This window comes from Arvicanthis niloticus, chromosome 6, assembly GCF_011762505.2.
Source record: "Arvicanthis niloticus isolate mArvNil1 chromosome 6, mArvNil1.pat.X, whole genome shotgun sequence".
NCBI lineage: Eukaryota > Metazoa > Chordata > Mammalia > Rodentia > Muridae > Arvicanthis > Arvicanthis niloticus.
In genome coordinates, this window is record NC_047663.1 from 102,796,897 (window position 1) to 102,820,956 (window position 24,060).

Sequence of the window (24,060 nt, forward strand, 5' to 3'; positions counted from 1 at the left end):
TGCAGATGGTCCCTGAGAAGGCACACCACAGTGACTCCCCTCTCAAAGAGCAGAGTGTGGACCTGGGGAAAATAGTACTTCAGGTGGAGAAACCTGACACCACCTCAGCAGGGAGCCTAAGGTGACCAGCAACAACGTAGTCACACTGGCAGCCATACTAATAGTTTTTTCCAAGTGTTACTTACAATGCTGTCTGACAGACTTAGATGAGAGATATTCTACAGACATCTATCTATGCTACTCAAAACAGTCAAAGTGATCAAGGAAGGAATTCACAGGCAGTCTAAATGACCCTGTGGAGGCATGGCACAAAACTAAGTGTGCATCCTGAGAGGTTTCTTCCCAAACATACAACTTAGGATTTGGTGGGAGCAGCACTGTACGCCCTGCATTGGCCCCACTGACGGGAGCAGCACTGTATGCCCTGCATTGGCCCCACTGACGGGAGCAACACTGTACGCCCTGCATGGGCCCCACTGATGGGAGCAACACTGTATGCCCTGCATTGGCCCCACTGATGGGAGCAACACTGTATGCCCTGCATTGCCCTCACTGAAGCTCTTTCAGCTTGTACATCATGACTGGTTACCAATCACATCACAGCTTCCAGGGCCTGACTATCAACACAAAGATTCAATTCATGCTCAGACAGAAAAGCACAGCTCCTTGTTTCTAGTGACAAAACCATGCAATATTTTTAAAAAGCTACGTGGAAAGAGAAAATGGACGGGGGGTGGGGGTGGGGAATGCAAGTGCAACAAAGAATCAACCTGACAATACCAATTACACACAAGCAGAGCTACAGAAGGTAAGGCTGCCACTGAGGCTGCTGCAAATGTAGGTCAGAGGAGCTTGTACAAGCAAGCAACTGGGCATGGAGTGTAGAAAGACTCTGAGCCATCCCACTCAAAGTCCAAGGCATTTGTGTATAAACAGCAAAGGCCCTGGGAAATGCAAAAGATTTGGAACAGTTCAAGGAGGCAGAGGAGGACACAGAACTAAGTTAAAGATGGGAGGTCCAGGTACTGAGGGTAACTGGAATGCATTTGCTTCGGGGGCAGGTGAAAACACCAGGTGCCTGCTGCCTTTAAAAGAAGTGTTTTTATTTTACATAGAACAGGGAGTGACCTCTCACAAACCAATTCCTTTCCAAATTGAAAATACTGAATAATGGTCATTTGGGTCTTCTAGTTTTTATTATTAAAAAATAAATCTTACTTGGCTTTAAAAAACAATGTTTATGTACTTCATTGACAACAGTTTTTAAAACCAGCTGGTGAGATGACTCAGTAGGTAACAGTACTTGCTACACAAGACTGACAACCTTAGTTTGATTCCCAGAACTCCGACAGTGGAAGAAGAGAATTGCCTCCTGAGAGTTATCGTCAGACCTCTATACAAGCTGAGGCACATGGATATACCTTATGTGTACATATCACATATACACAACAAATAAAAATAACAATGAAAATATTCTAATAGAAAGAATGTGTCTTATTTAGGGTTTTACTATTGGGAACAAATACCATGAACAAGGCAACTCTTATAAGGACAATATTTAATTGGGGCTGGCTTAGAGGTTCAGAGATCTAGTTCATTATCATCATGATGATGATGTGAAGCATGGCAGTATCCAGGTAGTCACAGTGCTGGAGGAGCCAAGAGTTCTACAACTTCATTGAAAGGAAGACAGGAGCAGACTCTTTCACATGGCTAGGAGGAAGGTCTCAAAACTCACCCCCACTGTGACATACTTCTTCCTCCAACAAGGTCACATGTCCTGATAGTGCCACTTCCTGGGCCAAGCATATTCAAACCACCACATTCCACTCCCTGGCCCCCATAGGCTTGTTCAAACATATGAGTCTATGGGGGCCATACCTACTCATAACATAATAAAAATACATTTAGTCCAACTTCCATAGTCCCCATAGTCCATAGCAGTCTCAACAATGTTAAATGTCTCTTCTGAGATTCATCCAATCAATTAACTGCAATCCCCAAAGCAAGACAGGAAACCATCTGGGCAAACTCCAAATTTTATACTCCATGTCTGATGTCAAAGCAGTGTTCAGATCTCCAACTCCTTTTTCATCTTTGTTGACTACAACAAATTTCTTTCTCCTCTCCACCTCTCTCTCTCTCTCTCTCTCTCTCTCTCTCTCTCTCTCTCTCTCTCTCTCCCCCTCTCTCTTTCTCTCTCTCCTACACCCTCCTAACTCCCCTCCCCATGCCCTAAATAAACTCTGTTCTATACTATAAATAAAAACTCTGTTCTATATTATATCATCCTATGGCTGGTCCCTCAGGGGGAAGGGATTCCTCGGCATGGGCCCGCTGAGACATCCCCTTCCTCCACACCTCACCATACATATCTCTTTATCTTTTTATAAACACATCAAGGAAGCTGTGTTCCAAGTGCTATGGTCCCTAGCTCATTCAGCACATGTTCTGGAATAGCACATGTGAAAGAGTTAAAAAATTTTTAAACCTTCCACAGATGGAGTCAAGAGTGCAGATCAGCTTGTTCTGCGCTCTGGGTCCCAGGAAATTAGCTATCCACAAGACAAAATAGATAAGGTAAGAGTTCAGAACTGAGAGTTCAGGTCAGCATGCTCGTGTACCCTGGATACCAGGAACAGACTGACCACGAGATAGATTGAATAGGGTTTGAGCTGGGAGTTCAGGTCAGCATGCCTGATATACCCTGATATACCATATATACCTGATATACCCTGGATACCAGGAACAGAACTGACCACAAGACAAATTGGATAGGATTTGATTCTTAACAGAAGAAACAGATATTCCCCATGACCGTTTCTTGAACCTGTCACGGAAGCTGAACACTGGACAGGTGCTTTCTATAGATACTTAATCATGATTTCCCCCCTCGTCTCCCTGGGTTGCAGTTTTTCCCTTTAAAAGCTCTACCTCTTCTCTAAGTGGGGGTCATACTTCATTGCTTGCCTCTGCGTAGGACAGGCTAGAAGTGTGGCCTCAACGAGTTGAATCAAATATACCTCTTGCTGATTGCATCAACTTCAGTGTCTTGTGGGTTAATGGGTAGCTGCAAATTCCTGAGGCTTGGGTGAGGTCCTCCCTTCGTGAGGGCCTTACATTTCTTGGTTCCCTAACCGGAAATCTGCGACCACCCTAAGCTCTAAGAACCCACTTGGAGGAATGATTTCTGTGTTTTTGGCCAATGTGTTGTCTCTGTTTCTGTGTTTTGCTGTGTTTTGGGCCCATCCTCTTGTCTGTACTGTTTTAGTAAGCTGGCTTTGTGAAAGTACTTTCAGTTCTTTGCAGCTGTTTGCAGCCGTTTCTGTCTCGGAGAGGATACGAATGGAGTGATTGGCAGATGTGCGAGGGAAATTACCGGCTGCAGCCCTGAGAGAGTCTCAGGAAAATAGTGACCCCCAGAGACGTCTGGGAAGTTCCCACCGGTGCCGGGGAGGGCGTGGAATTCCTCCTGGCTGACACCAGGGGCCAGAGAGGAAGTAGAATCCCTCCTGGCTGGCACAGGGTGCCAGGGAAGAGGTGGAATCCTTCCTGGCTGGCACTCGAGATTGAGACGGGTTTTTGTTAGTCTCTCTGTGTGTTTGTTTTGTCTGGGTTTTATGTTATTTGTGACGATGAAACAGGCTGTGACTAAAGTTTAACCCTAGACCACTGGACTAAAGTTAGAACCAGAGCACATAACTTATCAGTTGAGATCAAGAAAAGATCATGACAGATTTTTTGTGCCTCAGGGTGACTGACTTTTGATGTTGACCAGCCGCCAGAAGAGACTTTTGATTTAACTATTATTTTTAAAGTTAAAGCTATTATTTTTCAGGAAGGACCAGGGTCATATCCCGATCAACAACCATACATTACTCTGTGGCAGGACCTGGTCCAAGATCCACCACCATGGGTGAGAAAGAGAAAGCCAGGCTTCCGAGCCCTGGCCCTGTGCGGAACAAGCACAGACTAAACTGGAAGATTAATCACCCTTTCTTTTCAGATAACCCTACCTGTCTGACCGGACTGGAAGAGTCTTTAATGTTTTTCCACCAGCCTACCTGAGATGATAGCCAGCAGCTTTTACAGGTTTTTTTTTTATCACAGAAGAATGAGAAAAGATCCTGTTAGAAGCCCCCCTTAACCGACCAGACTGAGACTTCAACACAGCTACAGGTAGGGAGCGGCTGACAGTTTACCCTGCCGGGCTCTGGTGACAGGTAAGAAGTTACAGCGTATAGAGGGATTACAGGATTATTACAGGATTACAGGAACCATACACATGTACAGGGGTGAGGTGCTAGAAGGGTTAATATGAAAGAACAGTGTCAGCTCTTCCTTGTTACTTTCTCCAAGAGTCACAAGGCAAAGAGCTCTGAAAGCTGGCATGAGGGACACCTGAGAAGGTAGGGTGAGCCTATCAATATCTGAGGAGAGACTGGCTTTTCTGCTTTCCTAATGAATGGATTTTCTGTGAATGGACTTGGGAGGCAAGAGATAAAACAGTGCTGGTGACAGCAATCAGCAGGAACATGAGGAAAGGGAGATAAGGGCAGGAGCTGTCAGCTACACATGGGAGCCACAGGACAACGACACAGAGTGTAGAGTGCAGACGGCGGAGAGTCAGTCACAGGACAAAGGATCTGAGAAAAGGGTGAGGGGACACTGCAGAAACAGCCAGGAAGTGTGGTGGAGTGGTTCTGCCCATGCCCACCAGTGACAAAGCCAGACCCCATCCTCTCCTGGTGTGAAGCCACCAACCAGGAGGACGACCAGTGTAGTACACAAGTCAGGCTGCCTGAAGAGGCTGCAGTGACCCTGGCATTCTGAGCCTGGGAACAAGAGGCAGCATGGGGAGTCTATGTGCAATGACACCATGGGAGGAGCTCCACAGGGACCAGCGTTCCGTGCAGTTCTCAGTGGCTTCCCAAACCGTTTCCCAGCAGCAGACATAGAGAGGCTCTGCAGGAGCTTGGCTTCATGTTTTTACAGTCATCACTGTGGCCAACAATATCCCAGCTGAGAGGCATTCACCCACTATCCTTTTATGACCTCTTCCTCTTTGATAAAGCACTGACATCTCATTCCTAATAAACAAAGGTCTGGAAAATCAAAAATAAAAATAAATCTTAAAAAAATCTTACAGAACGATTGGGATTGTATCAGAAAGTCTTTGATCTAAGATGACTGATAGAGGCTCATGGTGTTGTAGAAACTTAAAATTAATAAAAAAGCTCTGATTTTGGTTTTAAACTCAAATATTAACTTTCCCCAGGGACACATCCCAGGAGAAGCACATTTCAAAGGCATTCCAGAGGAAGAAAGACCCAAGATAAGAGTTTATGAGGCCTTAGCACAGGGTAAATAGAGGCTACTTAAGCTGACCTTCTTTGTTACTTAACAACTGGTCCTGAGGACAGAAACCGAGCCTGAGAACAGCTGTAAGAGTTTGGCCTTTATGGTTAATATTTAAGAAGTAATTGTGTAACTGCCTTTATGAGCCCCATGAATATGGTATAAATACTGCCCTCAATTTTGGCTCAGGGTTCTTCTTGCCTTCATACAAGAGAACCCCTGTACCGGCTATTATCAATTTATCAATAAACCTCATGTTATTACAGCGAGTCCTGTCTGTGAGCATCTCTGGGGGAGTGCGTCCCATGTTATTAGATCTTTAGAATCCAACAGTGTACACATAAAAACAGAATAAGTACAGGAATTTAAGGAGGCTGCATAATGTATGGTCAGTCTACAACCATGGATTATATTTCTCTACAAAAGCAGAAAACAACTTGAAAATACAAATGTAGAAAACAATTCCATATATAATATCATAAAAACATAAAAATTAAATATTAAATTATTAAAGTATTAAAAATATAATATTCGGAGTGCTGCTCCATGTCAGATTCTGTGTTGCATTCTGTGGTCATGTCTCCTACCCTGCTCTGCAATGATGCCCTAGAGGAAGGTTAGCACCATGGATCTGCAAAGGCCGAGCCCAAGCTGCTCCCCGAGGCTGTCAGCCAAGCCTGTCCCTGCCAAGGTGATGCAAGATGGAAAAAGGCTGTGAGAAAGCATCAATCAGACAAAAAGTGCAAACGAAAGGGAAGAGGGGAACAAAGGGCAAACAGGCTGAAGTGGCTGACCAGCAAACTACAGGTGTGCCTTCAGAAAATGGAGAGACAGAAAATCAGAGTCTAGCCTCCGAAGAAGAGAAAGAAGAAGCCAAGTCCGACTAAGCATCCATCATGTCTGTCAGCGGTCCCTGCCTCCCTTCTTGTGCAATCCAGAGGAATATTTTATCAACTATTTTGTAAATGCGAGTTTTTCAGTAGTTCTAGAAACATTTTTACAAGGTGAGGGAATCCCACCTCATCCCATTTTTTAAGTATAATTTTTTTTAAGAGGTTAAATCATTTGCTGGTTGTTTATTTTTTGGTACACCCAGAAGACAGTAAGATACTGAACGAGGAGAAGGACTGTCTCAGGGTCGCCATAACATTCCGTAGAGGGGCTAGTTTTATATCCTACATTACAAAGCATACTAAGTGGCAGTTTGGAGTCTCAGTCGTGCAATGGTGTCTGAAATATTTTCAGTTATATCTGGTCCCCTGTTTCTAGTAGAACCATTTCCTAAGGAAACCACTCTTCGGTCCTTGCCCTGTCAGAACTGTGATATCCGTGGTCATGGCAATCCATTTTCCTAGCAGTCGTAATAATCTGCTGTGAAAGATGGAAATTTTGAATGTGTTCTGTATGTGGCATAAAATTGAGTCTGTGGAACTGAAGGCTATGAACATCTGGTTGTTATGAGAGATCTTAGGGAAACTTGTTAAGTTTGAGGCTGGAACATCACTGGAATAAGTTCAAAGAAAAACAATAGGTAGTTCTTCATTTGCGTACATGAACACAATGTGACTCTTCAGAGCTTGGGTATGTGTGTTAAGAATTGAAATGTCTGTGTACTCTGCTCCTCGACCAATACAATCTCAGTTATAAAAGAGTTTTTTTATATCTATACATATATATAATGTATATATATATATATATATATATATATATATATAAACACACACACATGCATATATATATATATATATATATATATGCAAAACTGAAAAAAATCTAGAGGTCAACTGTAAAATTTGAAAATACCAGTGTAACTTGTTTAAAGGAAGAAACAAAGGAAGACAAACTTACTGTTTGAAGAAAGAACCAAAGTTAGAACCTGGGTGTTAGCTGAGGTCAAGACTTGTTAGGAAACCTCAGAAATAAGGCAGTTTTGAATTTGCATAAGAAAAGACATAAATGCAGCAGAGGAGACTAGAAGAGACACATGCAGGCCTGTTTATTTTTCACAAAGGTTAATTCATTGAGTCATGACGAGTTTAGTGGTTTGTTTTGTTTAGGGGGTCCTATTTTAATTTTTTTGTTTTGTTTTGTTTTTTTGTTTTTTGAGACAGGGTTTCTCTGTGTAGCCCTGGCTGTCCTGGAACTCAGTCTGTAGACCAGGCTGGCCTCGAACTCAGAAATCCGCCTGCCTCTGCCTCCCAAGTGCTGGGATTAAAGGCGTGCGCTGCCACCACCACCCGGCAAGCAAACATTTTTTAAGAAAAAAAGAGAAAAAAAAAAATCTATTAACCATAAAAAAAAAAAAAAGCCCTAAGCAGCATATCATGGTAGCAGTCCGTTTTCTGTTGTGATAACACACCAGGACCCCAGGACAACTGACAGAAGAAGTGTTTACTTAGGTTTATGGGTCCAGAGGGATCAAACTCTACTACCATCTTAGGGTAAGAAAATGGACGTTCAATGAGGTGACCAGCAACAGAAAGAGAGGCTAGGGTCAGAGCTGTTCCCATCAGCATCTGGTCTCTTCCTTTCCCCAGGTGCCAAGTACCTTCTGCCTCCTTCTAGATCCCAGGTAGATACCATGCTGGGTGCTCACACATGGGGAAGCACGGCAGCAGCAGGCATGGTGGCTGGGGCAGCAAGCTGAGAGCGCACATCTTAAACCTCAAGCATGAAGCAGAACGCAAGCTGCTTCATGGTACAAGTCTTTGAAAGTCCCAAGCCTCCCCAAGTAACATACTTCCTCCAGCAAGGCCACACCTCCTAAAACCCCCTTTCCCAAGACAGCACCATTAAATGGGCACCAAACTCTCAAATGGCAGAGCCTATGAGGGGCACTGTCATTCAAACTACCACAAAACTTTAAAATATCTGCTCAGTAAGAAATATCACTAAAACTTGAATAAGCAAACCAATCACAAATTATAAGTGTTCAGTGCCTATTTCTGATCCAGAATACTTAGAAGAACTATGAACCAACAGAAAGAAACAGCCAACAGAGTTTGGGGGTTGGGGTATGACAATAAACCTCTAAATGAGGACACCTGATGGCCAACAAGTATATTAAAAAGACAGCCAAGGACTCAGCACAGAGTCGACTAGAATCCTAGCAATGCAAAAATAAAACGTAGGCCACTGCATTAGTCACAAGAGAGGTGCAAACTAGAATCATGATATGATGCTAGCTCACAGTCTAGAATAGTTGAAACAGAAACTGTAGCATTGGCAAGTACGTGAAGAAATGGAATTCACACATTATTAGTGGGCTGTAAGTGTTTCTACAAAGCTTAAAGCTTAACAAACACACAGATGCCATACATCCCCAGGTCCACGTTCCTAGTCCTATTCACTTAAGAGAAATGAAAACAAGCTGACATTATTGTTTCACACATACATCATCACAGCAAACAGCCTCAAACTAGAAACCATCCAAATGTTAACCAACCTAAATAAATGCTGTATAGCCACACAAAGAAAAGTACTCAAGAATAAAAAATTTTAAATCAATGCACACAAAAGCAAATCTCAGAAACAAGTTTTTTTTTTTTAAAGAAAAGGCAAGAACAATACTATATAATTCCTTTCTCAAAGATAAACCAAATAGGCTAAATTAATCTTTTTTTCTACATATCTATCTACCTACTTATCTTGTGGTACTGGGAATAAACTTGGGGTCTTGTGAGTGCTAGGTCAATGCTCTGCTGCCCGAGCTACACGCACACAGGCGACCTAGAAAGAGGCAGAAGGTACTTGGCACTTGGGAAAGGAAGAGACTAGATGTCTGCAGAAGCAACTGTAATCTGACCTCTCACTATATTGCTGGTCAGCTCACGGAACCTTCATTTCCCTACTCCTAAAATGGGAAGAGAATACATTCCATCTGCCTGGATGGTGGTGTAGGAGAGTTAACGGGGAAAGCTGGGGTCTATATGACCTCACAGATGTCAGGAATGGGAATACTCATAAGCTAGGGCACATTTCTAGCACTGCAGAGGTCTGTGAATTCAAGGACAACCTGGGCTACATGGCAAAGTTGTAGAAGAAGAAGAAGCAGCAGCAGAAACCGCTAACAAAGAAGTCAAGCGGTAATCAGAGTTACTTATACTATTATGCAAAAGGCTAGGGTAAAGGTATTTTCCTCACAAGAGTCAGGTACTTACACTCATGAAGGGGTGATGAGGACCAGTGATGGAATAGCTCAAGCTCCACCCAACCGGTGCTTACCTGTTGGTGTGGTAACAGGGGCCTGACACATGGGGCCGCTTTCTGTCCACCTCCTTCCAGCTATCTTCTGTCCACTTCCTCTTGACCTGCTTGCCTTCCCGATTTTTCCCCACATACTCAGCATAGGTCTGGATCCGATAACTTTCTGCATACTTGCTGGTATTAACAGCTACAAGGAAGAGAAAAAAAAATCCTTAGAAAAAAAAATAAAAAGAGCACTTAGGAAAGATGGCCTAAGGAGTCCCCAGCCCAGAAGCTGCTGGGTCTCCTTATGTGGAGACATGTCATTTTTGCTCAGCCTCCCCCCAGTGTGGGGGCTTTGCAGACTGGAAAACACTGCAAAGACATAAATAACACACTAACGCTGTAGGTATTTATAGCTAGCAAGACCACCTGAAAACCTTTCATTTTCAGGTAAGAAAGGAAAAACAAGCAACCATTAGGCACCAAATGCAAATTCTCACTATTAAAAACCAAGTGGTGTGCCGGGCGGTGGTGGCGGCGCACGCCTTTAATCCCAGCACTTGGGAGGCAGAGGCAGGCGGATTTCTGAGTTCGAGGCCAGCCTGGTCTACAGACTGAGTTCCAGGACAGCCAGGGCTACACAGAGAAACTCTGTCTCGAAAAACAAAAAAAAAAAAAAAAAAAACAAAAAAAAACCAAACAAACACAAACAAAAAAAAAAACAAAAACCAAGTGGTGCCAAGGCTGCATGCACACTGGTATGTCACCATCAAAACAGCTCTGCTATATGTCTGTGCTCCACGTTCCATAGATACTGTGTTTAAGTTCCATGTATGCCCATGAGATAGGAATTGTCTTTAAAGATGAGGAACAATGGCCTGGGAAAGAAAGCTTATTCAGTAAAGTGATGGCTTTACAAGCATGAGGATCTGAACTCATACTGCAGAAAAACAATCCCAGCAATCCCAGCAGTGAGAACCTAAGAGACAGACAGAGGCAGGCAGATCCTGGAAAACTTGAAGGCCAACTATCCTAGCCTACATGACAAAGTTCCAGGTCAATGACAAACCCTACCCAAACAAAGGTGGAAGGTACCCAAGCCAATGAATGACCAACACCTGAGATTATCTTCTGACCTCCAAACCCCCACCCCACACACACACACACATCCATACACAATGAAAACTCAATGTCACAGAGGTCTGGAGTTACCTAGAGGTTACTCTGCCAACACTCAACACCAGATTACCCAAATGCCAGGGCCCTTCCTGCTACTCTGTGCCTCAGTTCCAGGAACTCCATAATTTTTAACATTTGCCTTTACCCTCTACTTTTAAAGACTTCCCTTATTCCCCACATTACACATCTGGCTACACCTTGCAAGTGCAAATGATAGGTCAGTTGTTTTTATTTTTTGTTTCTAGGTATGTACCACTGAACACAGAACCCAGGGCCTGGAGCACACAAAGCAAGTGCTCTTCCACTGAGCTCTGTGCCAGCTCTGGTCTGATTACTGTTGTTCCAAACACATGCTGCTCCTTCCTTGAGGTTAGTGGATGGAACACAGAAGCAGTAAGAGAGTAAGGATGGGTAGGAGGCCTGTCCTGGGTGGAAGGCTCTATCACAATGGGTGCAGTTTGGGCATGTGCTTTCCTTGCCCACCAATAGTTCTAACATTTGTAGGGAGATGCTAAGAGCCTAGTCCTGCTGTCAGGGGCAGTCTTGGTACCTAAGCAGCTGCACCAGCACCCTGATGGCCAGTTTGTATATGTGCACCTGGCTGAGTTCATAATAGATACATGAGTGGATGCATGGAGGCAGATGAACACATAGTCTCAGGGTACCCCAGAATTGAACAATGGGCCAGGCTTTGTGACATAGGCTCAAAATCCCCACATTCAAAGGGCCAAGACGAAGGGATGACATCTTAAGACCAGCCTATGCTACACTCAGCCTATTCCGAGTACCAGAATAATTTGGCCTGCAGGAAGGAGAAATAAAACAGACTCCCATGTACCAGGAACCTTAATCCCATGGAAAAGAAAGCAAAGTTCAAGAAACAGATGCTACACAGTGTAAGAGTTGGCATTTTTTTTTTTTAATCTTAAAATGGACCAGGAAGAAGGAAGGAGGAGAGGCTCTCCGTGAGTAAAGAACCTGTTGCATAAGCACAAGGACCTACATCCAGATCCTCAGCGCCTGTGTGAAAGCCATGGCGTTTGGGTGTTCCTGTCACCCAGCACTGGGCACGGGCATGGACACACGCAGATCCCCGAGGCTCATTGGCCGGCTAGCCATCTTAGACAAATCAATGAGTTTCAGGGTCACAAAGGGATGCTGTCTCAGAAGCATAACAGTACAAGAAACACACCCTTTGTTGAGGTCCAGCTTCTATTCCACATATATGAATATCCATGTGCTCATGAGGACACAAACTAACAAGTACACTACTCCTATGAACACCATACATAAAGGAAGATTATGTATGTATGCATATATATATATATATACATACATACATTCTTACAACGGAAAAAACTCAAATTCTTTGAGACATATAAAATTTTACTAAAAGGTTTACTATACTTTTCATAGTTAAAGAGGAAAAACACCTCAGGTAATTAGGGAAGTTTCATATTATACAACATTTCCCAAAGAAATGGCAGGAATTGTTAGCAAACCACAAGTTCACAACTACAAGCTCCGAGGTCACGGCAGCCCACTCTGTAAAGAGCTCTGGTGGAAGTCAACACTAGAGCATTGAACCAGCATCATGAGGGTGTCCTGGCAGCCAAAGTTTGAGGTCTTCTGGTCTCCCTTCAATTCCCTCTTTGGCTGGAAGGTTTCTCCAGAGCACTTACAATAATAACCCCTCTCTGGAGTGGAATGTGCATTCCCAGGGAGAAGAGCAGGCTCAGATCAGCATCTCTGCAACAGCTAAGGCCATGACAGAACCAGGGGACAGCAAGCTGCTGTGCTCAGTAGTAATCCCATGGCTCCCAGTCACTGTGCCCCAGGCACAGCTCCCTAACAGGCAGGGACATCTGAGCACACTGGAATCAGGGTCACTTGAAAGGGGAAACAGGTAAAAGTGCTTCTCACTGCTGGCTTCACATAGCAATGATTTACCAGCATTCCGTCAAGTCTGGCAGCTTTGCAGCTCTGGGCCTTTAATCTAGAAGCAAAGATCTGGCTCAGAGCCAGGCCTCTGACAGATGAATCAGCAAAATGAATTGGCTGTCAACCTAGTCCTTCAGCATCCGGCTCGCCTGTTAGAAGCAGCATGCATCAGCGCTGCCTGTGACATTTGACTTCTCCAGATTAGTCAGGGAAATGATTTAAGGGCCTCTTTTGCTTCCACCACTTTGTCAAAGCCAATGGGAGACCAACACACTGGGAGTCTACCCTGATTCCCTGTAGGCAAGTGAGGTTGTTCTCACATAATAATCTCATTCTTTGTGCCTGGTCTGTTGTCTTGTCTCTTGGCACACAGCACAGCATTTAATCTTCACAACACCCAGAGCAATGGATGTTCCAGTGACCACAGATAAAGATACTGATTGTCAAAGAAGCCCCACAGCAGGGATAGTTTGAAATGAACACATGAGAAGCATGTAGACAGATATTTAAAAGTGACATTCTGTGTACTGTGTATTTGCAGGCAGGCATTTACTTACTGAGGTTGACAAACGTCTTATAAAATTCTGTGTTGAAAGTTTTAATAAATTACTTAAAATGTTGAGTTCCCCTTTTTACTTGCATTTAATTAACTTTTTTTAGTTGGTTTGCTGGATAGTTTTATGTCAACTTGACACAAGCTAAAGTCATCTGAGAAGAAACACAAATTTTAAAAAATTCCCCATAAGACCAGGTTTGTAGGCAGTTGTGTATTCTCTTAATTAGTCATTGATGGGGGAGGACCCTGCCCATTGTGGGTGGTGCCACCCCTGGGCTGGTGGTCCTGGGCTCTATAAGAAGCAGGCTGAGTAAGGCAGTAAGCAGTACCCTCCATGGCCTGTCGTCTACAGGTTCCTGCCCTCATTCCCTTTGATGATGGAGTATGATGTGGAAGTGTAAGCCAAATAAACACTTTCTTCCCCAATCTGCTCTTAGTTATGGCGCTTCACTGCAGCAACAGAAACCCAAACTAAGACAGTTGGCATACAAACAAGATTCACTATGATTCCCTACTTGATTTTAAAATTTTTGTTAAGAACCTTGGGGCTCAGAGATAGTTCAGGAGGTAAAACACCTGACCCATAAGCATGAGTGTCTGAGCTTGAATCTCTAGAACCCACGTAAGGCTGAATGTCTGAAATGCCAGTGCTTCTCCATCCAGACTGGAGGCGGGAACAGGAGTATCCCCAGTGAGTCGCTGAGCAGCTAGCCTGACACGATGCTGCAGCGATGAGGCTCTGACTCAAACAACCAAGGCTGTCCTCTGACTTCCACAGGTGTGCAGCTGCTCTGCTGAGTGGAGACACACACACACACACACACACACACACACCAGCTTAGAGGTTTAGGGGTTGCAGGTTAGGGTTAGGGTAGAGTCTGAAAAAGAAGAGTAACCACAAATTCAAGGACAGCCTAGGCTACAGCATAAACCCTGTCTCAAAACAAAATTAAATGTAGTTACTAGAAAGATAAACAAATAGGCCAATAGTATAGAAGTAAAAACTTAGAAGAAGTAAAATTCTGAATTTGCAAAATGATGAATTTTGAAAGAAGAGCCTAAAAAATGAGGACCTGGGAAATTTGCTTATCCATAGGAAAAATGAAACCAGATTCCTAGTTGTATGGGGACAAGAAAATCCACTCCAGACAGGGAAGTTAAATGTCAAAGGCAAATTTTGAGAACCCAAAAAGAAACTGTAAGTGAACTTTCTGAGCGGCAGTTAGGAGGGATTTATGAGGATACAAAAGGCCTAAAAGAGAAACCCGAGGACAGAAGCCATGTTAATATCAAAACTGCCACCAGAAGTCTCTGTAAGGAGAGTGAGGACGTCCGTGACCTGGGAGAAGACATCAGGAGGACATTCAGCAGGTAGAGAACTCTCTTATCACCAGACTAGAGAAAAATGTCAGCACTCAATATGAAACACAAGAAAGCAGACAAAGACACATAAACCACGGGCCTCCATCACATAGAAGAAGCACTGAATTATTGGTGATAGGTGAACTACAGAATGACCACATGATGAAAGATGAGAAAACACACATGGACAAAGAACTAGACCCATCTTAGTGATGAAATGTGGGTGGGAATGCAAGCCCCAAGTCTATGACTTCTGTTTTATCAAGTTCAAAAGCAAACATTTACAAGCCAGGCATAGTGGCACAAACATCTAATCCCAGTACTTGGGAGGTGGAGGCAGGAGGATCAGAAGTTCAAGGACAGGGTCAGCTACATACCAAGTTCAAAGTGAGACGACTACATGAAGACCCTGCATCAGACAGACGGACGGACGGACGGATGGACGGACGGAAGGACGGACGGACAAGAAAAATAAAACAAGCAAGAAAATGACCAACATGAATTTTAGACAGAAGTTACCACAGCAGGAAATCAGGAAAGGAAGCCAGAGAAACAGAGGCAGGCATGGCTTCTTAGCAATGCCTACATTCTTTGATGGAAAGATGGTTTCGTGGTGTCAATTTTATCTTATATAAACAGAATGGATATCCTGCTTCCTGTTCATCTTGTCTGTTCAGCTTAGCCATTTCCAGTACATGTTGTTTACAGAAAATGTCTTTAAGAGCAGCCAAGTAACTCTTATTTTGATTTTCATTGATAGGAAGGTAATCCCCTGCCCAGTTCATGGGTGTCAGTGTGGTGACTTTTCCCATTGATAGGAAGGTAATCCCCCGCCCAGTTCATGGGTGTCAGTGTGGTGACTTTTCCCATTGATAGGAAGGTAATCCCCCACCCAGTTCATGGGTGTCAGTGTGGTGACTTTTCCCATTGATAGGAAGGTAATCCCCCGCCCAGTTCATGGGTGTCAGTGTGGTGACTTTTCCCATTGATAGGAAGGTAATCCCCCGCCCAGTTCATGGGTGTCAGTGTGGTGACTTTTTTCATTGATAGGAAGGTAATCCCCCGCCCAGTTCATGGGTGTCAGTGTGGTGACTTTTTTCATTGATAGGAAGGTAATCCCCCGCCCAGTTCATGGGTGTCAGTGTGGTGACTACGTCCCTGGGCAGCTCAGAAAGTGTACAATCTGTTTCTTAGATGTTATGGTCATTGTAAATGGTAGTAAGTTGGAAGATGTGCATATTAGCTACCATGAATTATACACCACAACTTCTGCATTGTTTGAACAGCTGAAAGTTCTCAAGGGCTGGGTTTGCACTGTGGTTACCAGAAAGAACTATTTATTGGTGTTTAGCTAAACTCACAAGACCTTGTAAACTGAGACTCTGAAATGCCTACTCCAAAGTGCCAGAGGTTGCCAGTGTTTAGGGTATGTTCCAAACTAAAGCCCATAGTGAGTGTGTGTTGTGCACACCCTGCCTATAGTCTGAGGAGGATATCAGGTGTTCCTATGCTTTATTCCCCCCCCCCCCAAAAGGGGGGTCTTTTCTGGCAGTTTGCAAGCCAGTATTCCCTTTGTCCTCCCCCACTCTGTACTGGCATTATCCAGCCACATCTGATTTTTTACATGGCTCTAAGGATTTGAACTCGAGTTTTTATAACTGTGTAGCAAGTGCTTTTAACCACTAAGCCATCTCCTCCTTGCCCCCGGAAATCAATGCTTTTTTCAAGATCCCACATACTCTATAGGATCCCAAATAGTGTTCCTAGGAAATGACACAGGTACATCATACAGTCTGTGCATGTCTCCACGTAAGTTTTGTATAGACACCCTGATGTGCTGTCACTCCCTGGGGAGACAAAGGCCAAGAGTGGCCTCTGCCCTTTGCCAATGGGCACCTCTAAGTCCCTACAGCAGCTGCATACTGCGCCTCGCACCACTGCTGCCATTGTGGCTTTGTTCCCCACATATAGATGGATGGTGTCTAACATTTTGTGTGTCTGCATACTTAAATATGAACGTTAGACATAAAAGTTGCTCCACGTTCCACAGAACTCAATGACACCTGCTCCCACTCAGTGGAGAGAAAATAGAAGGATTTCCTGTGGATTCTGCAGGAGGGCTGACTTTAAAACTCTTAAAGTCAAGAGTTAAAAGAAAACAATGCAAAAATACCTGAGCCCAATGGTCCTGGCAAACATTTTCCTGGTAGTCTTTGATGCTATTTCTACCCATCAAGGGACCAGATAGATCTAAGTGCAGCAGGAATCTACAGAAATCCAGGGAAACATAGATGTTCCCAAGGTACCCAAACAGGTGAAAAAGGGTGAGCCAGTCCAGAAAATGGCTGCCTCTGTGGCCCTTCACCCAGCCCCCATAGTCTACACTCTGTAAAGACTGCAGAGATTCATTTTGCCCTTGGGTTCTAGTCCCTCCCCTTAGTGCTCTCAGCTTAGCTGCTCTGTCTCCCCACCAGGGTCAGGTGCTCTCTGAGAACAGCGGGGCCTCTTTGAGCACTTGTCCTTGTCCCTAGCACTTTTGTGGGAATTTAGTTACAGAGGAAAGTAAGCTGTCGTGCTTGCTGGAAAATACATTTATAGACACAGCCTTGACAGGAACAGACTCTGGTTGTGGCTCCAACTGAGGCTTCTCTTGTGCAGTATAGCTAGCCCTCACAGCTTGGTTGGGGAAATGGTCCGCTGACACAGCTAGGATGGTCTCAACAAGGGCAACTCAACTGCCTTAGTTACACAGTCTTTGGCTCGAAACTTGAAATTCCTTCCCTTGCTCTCCCTTTCACATTATGAAGATATTTTTATAAAATCCTGAGGCTAAAAGTAAAAATTAGAATAAGAGCTCCAAAGCCCATGGGGGAGCAGGCAGAAGAAGGGCACCCCGTGTGGTGGTAGTCACCTTTAACACCATCACACAGGACTAAAGGACAAACAGAAACTGATGAAGGAAGACCACGAGGAAACTTCCTTGTCCCCCTGCACTCTCCACTTCCCCAGGGCCTCTGCAGAGGGCATGGCACAGGAAGCATTTAGAAAAGAAAGGAACTGTGGAGCCAGAAGCTTTTACAACACCAGAGTAGCTGATGGTGTGCATAAGAGACATCCACATTCCCAGCTCACCTGACAGCCGATCTGCCACCACAGCAGATACCTTACCCACCAAGGAAGAAGCCAAGGAAACACTGTTTGCTGGGTGGACGGGGCTGACATGAAAATAATGTCAATGCCTACTTACTTCACACCTGCCCAAGGTCAAAAATGGAACACCAGAGGTGTTGAGGCCACACAGGCTGGGATGCTAATCCTGCTCCACCTTACCATGCCTGAGGTGAACTGCCTGCCTCCCCTAGACTTGTGTTTCTTTAGTCACACAATAAATATCTCTGCCTACCTCTCAGCATATGGCTTGAAACAAAGCAGGTGCCCAAGTAATGAAACCACTGCTCTCAATCCTAGACACAGTTCTCCTCAAAGCACAGACTGAGGGTGCCTGGGTGCCCTAAGCACAAGTTATTTCATGGAAATCTCCCCAGAACTCAGCATTTGACTGTAACCTAACAGTCCTAGTAAATGTAAAATTAAGATGTGCTAACCACAATTTTTCAGGCTATATTGAGTCTGCAGGAATGGACTGATTTTCACACACCATCTGCTTTGGAAAGGTTCATCTCATTCAGTTAGTGACCAACACTGCCCCTGGGAGCTGCATTCAGCACTGCAGGCAGGCAGAAGAGCAGAGCCATCTCGGCATAGGAAGCCCCATATTCTGTGAAGAAAGGGAGCGGTTGGGAAGAGCACCAGGTAGCAAGTATATGAGGTGAGAAATGACTGTGTTTGGGTGTGTCTGTCTGTGTTCACCTGTTTGTGTGCACATACGTACATGTACCTGCAGGTGCACATGTAGGCCCTGAGCAGGTCATCAATTGTGCTCCTTTATTTTTGAGGCAGGATCTCTGGGTCTCATCGGGAGCTCACTAATTTGGCTGGGCTGGCAAGCTAATGAGCTCCTGCCGTCTGCCTGCGCTGCCTCCCCAGTGCCGGGGCCACAGACATGCACCAATGCACCAAGCTTTTACACAGATGCAAGGCATCAGAGCACAGGTCCTTTACTGACTGAACCACTTCGCGGCTCCTGTAGGGACAGGAGAAAAGAACCAACAGGTCCCAAGAGTTTCAGGAACTGGCTGCCTCAGTGGACAGTGCTGAAGGATACCGCACTGACTTTCCTCGTGCTTTCCTTTCCTCTCTTCTTCTTCAAATGCACAGTTTCTTTCAAGTGGAAAAGTCAACAATAACAAGAAAGCGTCCCACATCAAGAACTTATAACCTACTTCACAAATAATTTAATTTTTATTTGTTCACTTCCTGGTCTACCCACTCACTTGGAGCTAGTCTTAGACTGACAGAGATAGTGACTTTCAGTTTAGAGACAATTCTTTTTCATCTCAAACACCCTCGCTACAAAGTAAGTGGCAACTATTTGCTATGTAAGAAAACACAGAGGAGCCGGGTGGTGGCTTACTTCACACCTGCCCAAGCACTTAATCCCAGCACTTGGGAGGCAAAGGCAGGCGGATTTCTGAGTTCGAGGCCAGCCTACAGAGTCTGGTCTACAGAGTGAGTTCCAGGACACTCTGTGGTCACTCTGGTCTACAGAGTGAGTTCCAGGACAGCCAGGGCTACACAGAGAAACCCTGTCTCAAAAAAACAAAAAAAAAAAAAAAAAAGAAAAGAAAAAAAGAAAAGAAAACACAGAGGATGTTTAATAAAAATAAAATACCATCCATTGGCCAGGCTGGATTTGAGTCTTAAGGCCCTGGTGCCACACTGTAATGTCAACTCCTGTCCCACCTCCAAAATACTGGGATGACAGGTGTGCACCACTCTCTCTGGCTGTTGACAGACTTAACAAGCCCTCAACCTGATCAATGCATCAGCAACTCACAAATCAGCCAAATAAAAGAGGCTCCCAGCTGCTGAGCAGGTTCCCTTCAAGGCTAGGCAACGACGTTAAGTTTGAAGTAGAGTCAATACAAGTAGGTATATTCAGGAAAAGGTTTACAACTATTACTTAAACAAACAAGTCACTTTCAGCTTTTCAAGATGAAACATATTGCAGAAAATCATGGAGTTGGCCTGGCCTAGCTGCATTGAGAGGCATGTGTTAAAGGTTTTTGGTTAGAGCCTGTGGCTCCTGGGGTACCATGTGCCTTTCAGTTCCTGGGAAACCAAGGCACTCCCTCAGGTAGAGAAGTATTCAGGCCACCCATGTTTCTGTGTCCTTTAGAAGTCATCAAAGCATGTAGAAGTTTGGCAGAACAATTAGCCCTGTATAGCTTGCCACTGCCATTATCCTGGCAACCACTGTATTTTTTTTTTTTTTGATAAGTGTATTAAAAGTTTGATTGCTTGAAATAAACTTGTCTAAGCCTCGGTCTTGCTGCGACTCCTCCAACCCAGCCTGGTTTTCATTCCCACCAACCATTCAGGAGATCCTGGTTCAGTAAGTCCGTACTATACACAACTTAAAACAGAAGTTGCTAAGTAGGCCTGACAGGCAGCTGAAAGACCTAAACACTTCGTGTGAGAAAAATAAGACTGATGTCTCAGTTCCACGAGAATAATTTACGGTAAAGCCAAAGACCGTCTAGATCCTGTGTGGTGACACTGAATGACACATGGGGAGACTGGGAGCCGAGGCTCTGTGCTGCCCTGATGGTCTCTCTCAGCAGTACCTTTCAGGTCTGCTGACAGACACACTGATGTGGAGGGAAACAAAGAGATGTAAAGCACGGCTTGCAGAGCTGTCATCACACACTGATGTGTGTGCTGTGTGTTAGCTACTATGCTAACCTTAATAGACCTCTTTCATCTCCAACCCCACGTCCAGGAAAGCTGTCTTGAATGGGTTATGCACCTTGCCTGACGTCCATGCTTATGCCAGTGACCATCACTGGCCTGGCAGCACACTCTAATGACTGGAAGACTCCTCCATCAGCACGGGAGTTGTCATGTTTCCCCTTCTTCTTTCTCTTTGCTAACGCAGCTCTCAATTGGCATGAATTTCCTGACCTATTCACAGGCCCTGACCCAAAGTCTGAAACATACCCAGCTCACTGGTACCCATGATCCAGCCCAGGACTTGCTGTTAACAATGTGTGGTGTTCTAAAAGGTTAACCAACAAAAAAACCCTTTAGGATACAACCTATTGGAGTGATGGACCAGCCTGTTTCCATCTTAAGACTAGAAGCCACCTTATTGAAAAGTCAAAATAAGTTCATTCCTGTTTTCTGTAAAATGCATTTGACAGGTCTTGACCCATTTTCTGGAATTTGACAAGTTCCACACCCTATACCCTGACCTCCACCCTGATAAGATGTTCTGCCAAATAATTTTGAAATGTTCAGCCACATTACCATATAACCAAGATTTCCCTCAGAAATCTCCCAACCCTTATAAACCCCCTAGTCTTGCAGGATTTTTTTGTGCCATATAAACCCCACTGTCTCCTATGTTCAATGCTATTTTTTCAAAACCCACTTTAGGGAGATAGCCCTGTCTTGACAGAAAATAAAGCTTGGTTGATTTAACCAAAGAATTTAAGTAATGATTTTCACTCCTGTCCAGTGGGACTAACAGGAGTCTCCATGTAACAGAAGTGCCGTTGACAGGGTTAATTGCTTGGTGCGGCTGTTGTAGCTCAGTGGCATCTGAGTAGCATACAGAAGGCATGGGTTCAATCCCCATTACCTCAAGGAGAATAAAATAGCTTCAAATTAGCCTAGAATTTCACAGGTTACAAAGGCTAGGTCTTTAAAGTTAACTTCTTTGCATAACATATACACAGACAGCCTGGTAAAACACAATGATCATGTCTGTATTCCTTCACACTCCTTTCAGCTCTGTTCCCAATGCTAGGTGCAGACAAACACCAAATATAAAAATGCACGGCATGTACTCTGGATGTGTAGAGTTGCTTACAGTCAGTCATTCACCTGCTACAACATCTGCGATGTTTTGACAAAGTATATGTACCATTACTTTCCAGTTCTTATAACCATACTGAAAACAAAACAACTTAGGTAAGCAGTCACCTGTGAAGATTCTGAAGTTTCTGTAGCTGTTTATAAGCTAGTGGAGACTCATCACATGTTCACTGATGCTGAATGTGCCTTTCATTTGATAAAAGAATGTTTTCACACCCCAAAACTCAGCTTAGTTGTCAACTAAGAAACCTAAGAGGAAGCCAGGTGTGGTGGCACATTCCTTTAATCTCAGCTCTTGGGAGGTCAAGGCAGGGGACCTTGGAGTTTGGTCTTCTACAGAGTGAGTTCCAGGACAGCCAGGGCTATACAAAGAAACTCTGTCTCAAAACATAAAGAAAGAAAAAAAAGAAGGAAAGGAAGAAAGAAGGGAAGAAAGGAAGGAAAAGGGGAGAGAGGGAGAGAGGGAAAGAGAGAAGGGAGAGAGGAAAAGAAAAGGAAAAATAAAGACTAAAACCTAGTAAGAAAGGGGAACTGGAGGGAGTATGGGAATCATGAGTTCCATGCAAACTGCGGACAGGACAGCTTTGTGTCTGTGGTTCCCATTAGTAAGGCCTGTCCAGCTACCGCGATGATGCACTCAACACTTCCTGGTAGACCATACCATTCTACTAGGGACAAGAACCATCTACCTAGCCTTGTAGCTCTCCAACCAGCAATTCAGCTGCAGGTGCAGAAGCCGCAGGTTATACGGCAAGCACCTGATACATTCCTCCAGAGCCTCAGGGTACCTATGAATCATGTCATACCCCATGAAGATCTGAGAAATGCCACCACTGCTGCCTCAACACTTGGCCACCTACTCCACACTATCAGGGAGCACCTCCATATCTACCTTGGCACAGTGAAAGGCAACACATGTGGTTTTGATCCTGGCTCCTGGGAAACAGAGGGAGGAGGATCTGTGAGGCTAGCCTGGTCTACACAGTGAGTTCTAAGGCAGCCAGGCCAAGGCTCACTCAGTACCTGTGGCTCATCCATTCCATCAGTCTCACCCACTGATACCCTAAACCTCGCCAGCCCGGGGGCTGGGCTCTGCCTCCCCAGCTTCTCTTTCCTACAGAAACCTGCCATTTCAGCCATGCACTCTCTTGTCCTCTGCTCTTGGCTCACTCTGGGCCTCGTTACCCTCTTCTCCCTATTCCCTCACCCCATAGCCATGTTCAGTCTACACCAGCGGTTCTCAACCTGTGGGTGTTCTCAACCATTTCACACCATCAGAAAACATATTTACATAAAGGTTTGTAACAGTAGCAGAATTACAGTTATGAAGTAGCAACAACAAAAAAATTATGGTTGGGGTCACCACAACATGAAGATAAAAGGTCACAGTATTAGGAAGGTTGAGAACCACTGGTCTAAACTCTTCCAGATGCCTCTGTCTGTATTCTCCCCACAAGTCTATAATAAAAACAACAAGAACAACAAACCACTCTCCTCATCCATACCCTGGAGTAGTCATGCACGCATTTTCATTCAATCAGAACAAAACCAAACAAACTGTAATGTAATCTCTTCAGATTACAGGTTGAAATAGTGACCATGAGTTTAAATGACACTATCTGAATCATGGGAGAAATCTATACAAGTCACACTTTTCCACGTGGGAAATAAGCCAAGAGTGGGACCAGTGGCTTTGTTTGTTCTGTCTGTATCACCCACTGACTTTGATGAGAAAGCGCATGTCTGACGGCAATACAGAACACAGAGAGCGTGCTTACTTTTCATCTTAATGCCCAAGCCTCCCATGTAGCTGGAAGTGTAGGTGTAGATCATCACACCCAGAAATTATTTCTATTATTTTTTTCTAGAGACAAAGTCTCTAGATAACCAGGCTGGCCTTGAACTTACTTTATTGCAGAGATAGGCCTTGAACTCCTAATTCCTTTGCCTAAATGCTAGGGTTATAGGCCTGCGGCACCACACCCAGTCTAATTCTTTCAATGTGCAAGTCCCTTCTGCTTTCACACTTATAAGAACTCTATATGCACAATCATTTTCTGTTTAATTACCAGATCATTTACATATGTACTTCATAATCTTTGGTAGTCTGTTCTATCTCTTCATATCTTTCTCCTTAAGCAGTTTCTCTGCAGACGTTGGACTCATAGGTAGTATTCAGGTCTGAACAAGAAGACAGTAAGTTGCCCAAATGAGACACATCATACAGTGCCATTTCTTAAGCCAGACACATGTTTCTATGGAGTGGGAAATAAAGGGCAGAGAGAGGAAAAGGAGAGCCTAAGAATCAGCAAGAGCAAGTCTTTTCCTTGGTAAAAGCTTTTTCGAGCAGTGGTTTTCAACCTATGGGTCGTAACCTTTTGGGGGTGGGGGTGGGGGTGGGGGTGGGGGTGGGGGTGGGGGTGGGGGTGGGGGTGGGGGTTGAACAGCCTTGTCACAGGAGTTACCTAAGACCATTG

The 24,060-nt window shown here is 44.4% G+C and overlaps 1 protein-coding gene across 2 annotated transcripts in view; it reads right to left on the reverse strand.

Annotated features, from left to right (window-relative positions):
• Nucleotides 1-24,060, reverse strand: part of Parn (poly(A)-specific ribonuclease) — a 125,819-nt gene that overhangs the window by 16,771 nt on the left and 84,988 nt on the right. For both annotated transcript variants that reach the window (XM_034507847.2, XM_034507848.2), the window contains exon 22: nucleotides 9,583-9,751. In XM_034507847.2, the coding sequence (XP_034363738.1) occupies nucleotides 9,583-9,751 (169 nt within the window). The remainder of the gene's footprint in view (nucleotides 1-9,582; nucleotides 9,752-24,060) is intronic.